A 6,860-nucleotide genomic window follows, 5' to 3' on the forward strand; every position below is an offset into this window, starting at 1 on the left:
AGTAAACTGGCAGAAATTGCTTTCACTCCATTTTGTTGGGCACACAAAACTGAGTGACGAAGAAAGAAGGAAGGAAGGAAGGAAGGAAGGAAGGAAGGAAGGAAGGAAGGAAGGAAGGAAAGAAAGAAAGAAAGAAAGAAAGAAAGAAAGAAAGAAAGAAAGAAAGAAAGAAAGAAAGACCTCTGTTAAAATTCTCCCTTCCTTCTCCGTACCTTAAAGTAACAACTCAAGTGTCATTTTTTTACATTTTACATTGGGTATGTTTTAAGTTTATTTACAGAAAAAAATCAGTCTTGCATTTACTGCATGTGTTTAAATGGTTTAACCTATTCATCTCTTTCCTGAAGCATTTGAATCCAGCTCCCTTTTCTCATCTGTGATATCCCCATGTTATTATCAATTTATTTATTTAGTAACTGCAATACTGATGTGTTTTTCTTTTCAAACTCTGCCTGCAAGCTATCTACCCACCCCCCCAATCACTAATCCCCCAACTATGCCTTTTCTGGGCGAGAGGGAACCCTTTTTTAAAAAAAAAAATCTTACTTTAATTTGCAATTATTTTTGAAGGAGAAAACTGAGTCTGAAGAACAAGCACAATAAAACCCCATAGATTTATCTTGATTCTACTGTACTGCTACAATTCTCAAACAGCAATATGAATTAAATATAGTAATATTTATCCTACTTTACACATGACATATTCAAAATAGTATTACTGGACCCAAAATATTATTTGCACTCCAAAAATGAACTTATGTTTAATATTCACTTCTAATCAGGTAAAACCTTTCAAAGTTCTGAGGTTCATGTTTAAATTCTTCGTATTTAAAAAGTTCATAAAACTGGGAAACATAACTTGGTCAGAATACAAAATACTATATTAATATGTGTTGACCTCAAAAGGAGTACAAAGAAACAAGACTGAGATCCTCCACCCTCTCCACCCCATCCCATTCCACCCAGTTCAGAAGAATCTGGAAATTTATTTTAATATTGAAAGCTTCGTTTGGTCTGTATGTCATCAAGAATTTGCTGCAACTCTTCATCTTCAAACCGACCCTCTAAGGTGGGAATTAAAGCTTTGGCTTCTTCAGCTGTTTCAGGACCCAGATTAGCGAAACATGCTAGTTCAAATTTATGGAGTTTCTTCTGGAGCAATAAGCTGCGGACACTAGCAATTGTCTCCCGGTTTTTGAAGCAGCTGAAACGTCCTGTATAATTCAAAGTTTTCATAAACAGTTCAGAAATTTCTTGCTCATCTTCTACACTCTCATTCTGCTGTTTCCGATGTTCCAGAAGCATGTGCACTTCTGAATTTAGAAGTGTTTCAGCAGTTTCAAATTCCTTGGGGAAAACAAGCTGAGATGCATCCTTTTCCACATCTATGGCGCGAATGTCAGTACCTCCTACCTCCATGGTTTCATCTGCCCCCCTGTAGCGATCATGTTAAAAGTTGCTAGCTGCATCACATTTCTGCTAAGCCGGCACAAAGCTTGCTCAAGGTTTTGCTTTGCAACAATTCTATGCAACATTCTTTGCTTTGCAACATTTCTATGCAACAGTCTTCTGTAACATCTTTTTGTAACATGTGAACAAGCTTGCCCGGTAACACGTATACGTGACAAGTGAACAAAGCCTGCCCAGTAACAAATGTTTTAACCAATCATGTAATAACACGCTGTAAGACAGAAACCTTTTGTATGATTTTAATAAATACCGTCTCAATCGGGCAGCCGGGGTCTTTGGATCTTGCTGAGCTGGTTGATGCGTTGCAACACATCATGGAGTCCGTTCTTCCTTGGCAGTATCAGGCCCGCCTAACCTAGGCGCACCCCAGCTGGGGTCCCATAGCCGAGCTCAGTCAGGCTCACCTCTGCAGGGGTTTTGATGCCTAGCTCCGGCTCACCTTTGCAAGGGTCCACACTCAAAGCAGACGAGGTCACCGTGTGGCAGCCAGCCACACATTCACTCACAACTGGTGACCCCGACGTGCCGAATTGCCTTTCGGACGTCTCACGCCGAGTCCCGTGTCTACGTGTTCGGCGCCTTGATTCTCATCTCACGCACCTGGCGGGCAAGCGCATCGTGAGTATGAGCTCCTCACATTCAAAGTCTCATTCAGGTTAGGGATGAACTTTCACTTTTAATCGAGAAGGCCTATAATTTGCAAAAAATTAATGGCAATACTATCCTCTTTCTAAAGTTTCTTTAAGTAAATTTTTCTAGTACTTAGAAAAACAATGTCCGGCTTATTTGGCAAAGGCTCCATAAAAATGTCTATGTGGAAGATTGGGATTTATTTCCACAAGACACAAAGAGCCCCTGCAAAAGTGTTATCTATCAAGTAAAAATTCTCTCTTCAAAATTATTTTCAATTGGCCTTTCAACTCCTCATGGAGATGTTAATTTTTCAGCTCCTCCATGGTTAGAGGAACAATTAGCAAAAGAGGAGGGGAATAAACATATGTTTTCTGCCTCTCCACCTAAATTTATTCCACAAGATCATAAAGTAATTAGTTTAAAGGATTGCCCTGCTTCGCAAGAAAAGTTTGACTTTGTATGTCTGCCTCTTATTCCCCCCCTTCTTTTCTTTTGAAAGAGTTTCTGCTGGTTTATGTTTCCTCTCCCCCCACCTCCCCCTCTCCGGGATGTCTGTTGTTTCCCCCACACACACACACACTTTTCCCTCTTTAAAAAGACTCTGTGTCGGCTTTTGCTTGCTGCTCCCCCCACACACACCTCCTCCCTTTTTTTTTTTTTTTTTGAAAGAGCCTGTATCGGTTTAATATATTGCAGGCTCAAATGGAATTGTTGAGATATGATTAAAGTGTGTCAGGACATAAGAATATCTTCTCATAAAACTAATTTATTAGCAGCTGCTTTATTACAAGGCAGCAAACCTCAAGGAAAGTGTTATTTTAAAAGGGAGTATAAAAATCCAAGGAGGGGCATGTCTGTAACAACTCGCCCTCTCTTTCATCAGGGATCAAAACCCTAGTATGGATTGTAAATTGCCTTGGAAAAAAGATACAACTCTCGCTTTCCCTTTCCTGACTTTTGCTTTTGCAATCCTCCCCCGCTGTGCATTTAATTTCCTTTGACTTACCGTTCTTTGCATCTGTAATGATAGTGTGTAAAAATTAATGTGGCAAAAGAAATGTAACTATAGGTGTGAATAGGTGTGTATGTAGTCAGTATTGGATACTTGAAATGTAAGGTGTGTTGGCTGAAAAAGCAGAGCGTGTTGTGTTAAAAGAGCCTGTCATTTTAACAAAACATTTTTTCCTTTCCTTTTACCCCCCCTCTTTGCCTCTGGTGAGAAGGCAGGAGGAAGGGGGGGCTGTGTTCTTTTCACCATTTTTTTTTCTCTCCTCTCCCTGCGAGCATCAGCAAGGCGGGGTTAAGGGTGATATCTGATGCCTGCATATTTCAGAGTATACTCAAACTATCTTAATTGCTTGTTTTATTTTTGAAGCTGTGTTTTTTCTCTTTTATGTTTTTATGTTTGCGCGCACTTTGTATGTTTAACAGATGTCACGTCTGTTTGTTTAATTGTTTGTCAGTAGCACTGGTTGCTGTCCCTTTTAGAATTTTAACAGAGATGACCTAAAAAATACAAAATGCAGTCAGAAAGAATGAATAACATTTTTGCTAGAATCCAGATCAGTTTCACACGGACATTTAGAGGGACGATATTGGAGCCAGAATAAGGTTACTTTGTATATAGATGGGAAGAGAATGTTGTAAAAGGCATCTGACCTAAACGTGGGAAAAAGATGTGCTTTGTTGAAAGGTACTGGAGATGTTGCAGAAACAAAAGAGAGGAAATAGGCAAGTTGATAAGGACAGTTGAAGCTTGGCAGTTGGTGAGGTCATTTTGAGACCGAATCAATGTGCATTTTGTACAAGCAACAAGAAAGGATTTCAGAAAGTGAAAGAAAGTTAGAGATATGTTTTTGTAAGGATTTCAGTAAGTGAAAGAAAGTTAGAGATATGTTTTTTCAGAAAGTCAGAGATATGTTTTTTCAGAAAGTCACAGCTATGAATATGTGAGGACTTGTGTATGTGAGGACTTGTGAACTCTGGCATATGGATGATTCAATACCTTTTTTTTTTGCCCCAAGGAAATATTTCCATGGATATTTATTCAGGATTTATTATGGCACCCCGCAAAGGGGTGTGACCCAGCCATGTAAAACAAACTCAATCCTTGTTTTTTTACTTTCAATCACTTGAATTTTTTCACTTTCTAATTTGACCACTTATCAGAGGCATTTTCAACAAAAAACAAGTTTGCCTCTCCCTCTGGTATATTTTTACTGTTTTACCAGACAAAACACCGATTCCTTTAATTACTTGGGGATATATATGGAAAATTTGCTTTTTACATGTTTAATCCCAAAACCTAAACTTTACATTTTAGAATGGTTACATCTAGCACATACACCTCATAATTCACTCACACCCAGAGCAGCCCAAATAGCTTTACTCATTGAAAAAGCACGAAGAAGAACCCGTGCCTTAATGGGAATGGATTTTGTTACGCTTTACCTCCCTTTCAAGTTATCTCAATGGGAACCTCTTTTTCAAAATTCTATCCTTCTCCAAGATGCACTCACGGAATGGCCTGGTCAAATTTCATGTCATTTGCCAGCTGACCCAAGGCTACAAGTTATTAAGACCATTCCGATACAATTTTTTACACCAATAACATCACAACCCATTAAAGATGCGTTAACCGTATTCACAGATGGGTCCAAAAATCATGGTACTTGGAATACACAACAGATATGGCATAAGAAATTGACTAATACACAAACATCTGCACAACAGGCTAAATTGGCAGCTTTTATTCTGGCTTTGGAATTATTTTCATCCGAACCTCTAAATATCATCACAGACAGTCTGTATGTTGCTCAATTAACTTTACACATTTTTGATGCCTATATCTCACCCTCGTTAACACCTTCCCTTTTGATGTTGTTTACACAATTGCAAAAAGTACTACACGCAAGGACTAAACCTTTGTTTGTAGCACACATTCGTAGTCATCAGCATCTGCCTGGGTTCCTATCTGAAGGAAATCACATGGCAGACGAGGCCTGCAAAATGATGCCTCTAACTATTGTTTCACCTCAGCCTGCCCCATTAACAGCAGGTGAAAGTCACACCTTTTTTCATCAAAACAAAAAAGCCTTGATGAAGCAATTTGGCATATCAATGGCAGAAGCAACTGCCATTATTCAACAATGCCCGACCTGTAGTCTCCAGGCTGCTGCTATCCCACAGGGCGTGAACCCCAGGGGTACCTCGGCCTGTGAGACATGGCAAATGGATGTCACTCAATATTCTCCCTTTGCCCCATGGAAATACCTTCACGTTTCTGTGGACACTTTTTCGGGTTTTATTATGGTGACCCCGCAACGGGGTGAGAATACCAAGCAAACAATTAATCACTGCATTCGATCTTTCGCAACATTGGGGTGTCCAAAAATTTTAAAAACTGATAATGGTCCTGCTTATACCTCCTCTGCTTTTGCTGAATTTTGTTATAGGTGGTCCATTATTCACAAATTTGGAATTCCTTTTAATTCAAAAGGACAAGCAATTGTAGAACGAGCAAATAAAACCTTGAAATTAGCTCTTGATCGGCATATGGGGTCAAAAGGGTTACACCCCCCCCAATCTCCCGATGTTGCAAAACATTCTAAATACTTGTCTTTATACTATCAACTTTCTTAACCTTACTGGCACACCTGCTTCCTCTGCAGCCTCTCGTCACTTTTCTAAACCTCCTCTCCCTGCCTCCCGACCTCTTGTTTACTACAGGCAATTGCCGGATCCACACTGGAAAGGTCCGGCACAATTGATCACTTGGGGAAAAGGCTACGCAGCGGTGCAAATTGACGACAAGACTCTCTGGGTTCCTGCTCGTTGTGTTCGTCCGTATCACCGCATACCAGAAGAAGATCAAGATGACCCTGCCTTTTCTTCTCCCCCTGACATATCACTCCTTTTTCTTTAAACTCTTTCTCTCATTGTTATCTTATGCCTCTGCTCGATTTGTTGCTCACCCTCAGGTGATTTTTGCACCTCTTGACACTCATGTGACTTTTGTGTTCAAAGACACTCTTCTCACTGATTGCCCCTATGCCTTGCAGCATCAGGGCAAATTTCTTTTCCCTTCTTTAAAACCTTTGATATTAATTCAATACTTATATCATGACTCTTGTCAAGTTCGTCTTTCCTTACACGTAACTCCTCAAACTATTGGCTCCTACTCGTGCATTGGATTTTTGTCCAATAACACCTATTTTAACCAAACTGTTTATCTCTATTCAACACCCTCTGTGGTTTATCCTCCATTATCCTCAATTTTTCTTTCTTGGATGACTCTTGTCTGCACCTCTCCTTACCCCTCTTCAAGAACTTTGCTTCGCCATTTTTCATGCTGTTTTCCAGAGCCATGCGATGTGAATACTTGTTTGTGGAAAGCCAAAGAAATTCCAGACTATGCACTAGGAGTAAGCGAGCCTCTCCCAGGAGCAAGGATTCGCCGAAACGCACCGGACTTTCCAAAATACAATTCCCTCATACGAACACACCAGGTACGCTACACCTTCATACAAGGAGTGCCATATGCTCCCACCATGTCCTGTCGACAATGATCTCCTATCAAGAAAAAAGGTACTTTTTGGCGATGGTTTTTTAACAACACATGGCTTCCTGAAGATTCAGAACATTATTTACAAACATTTCATTTCCGTACTACTCAATTGACTGTCAAAAACCCTAAGGCAGTAGATTTGGGACCATATCAGTGTGAAATTACCAAAATAGTTAAAGGACTTGCCACT

At 40.0% G+C, this 6,860-nt stretch overlaps 1 protein-coding gene across 1 annotated transcript; it reads right to left on the bottom strand.

Annotated features, from left to right (window-relative positions):
- Positions 1-523: 523 nt before the first annotated feature.
- On the bottom strand, positions 524-1,427 carry LOC309382646 (DNA-directed RNA polymerase II subunit RPB4-like). The gene has a single exon (XM_081934370.1). The coding sequence runs from the start codon at positions 1,417-1,419 to the stop codon at positions 991-993; it is 429 nt and encodes a 142-aa protein (XP_081790496.1). The 5' UTR covers positions 1,420-1,427; the 3' UTR covers positions 524-990.
- Between the last annotated feature and the right edge of the window lie 5,433 nt (positions 1,428-6,860).

Source organism: Natrix helvetica, assembly GCF_964273705.1.
Source record: "Natrix helvetica genome assembly, chromosome: 1".
Taxonomy (NCBI): domain Eukaryota; kingdom Metazoa; phylum Chordata; class Lepidosauria; order Squamata; family Natricidae; genus Natrix; species Natrix helvetica.

Bases quoted from the DNA above. Each gene is read 5' to 3' on its own strand.
- LOC309382646 (XM_081934370.1), bottom strand. From the start codon at position 1,419: ATGGAGGTAGGAGGTACTGACATTCGCGCCATAGATGTGGAAAAGGAT.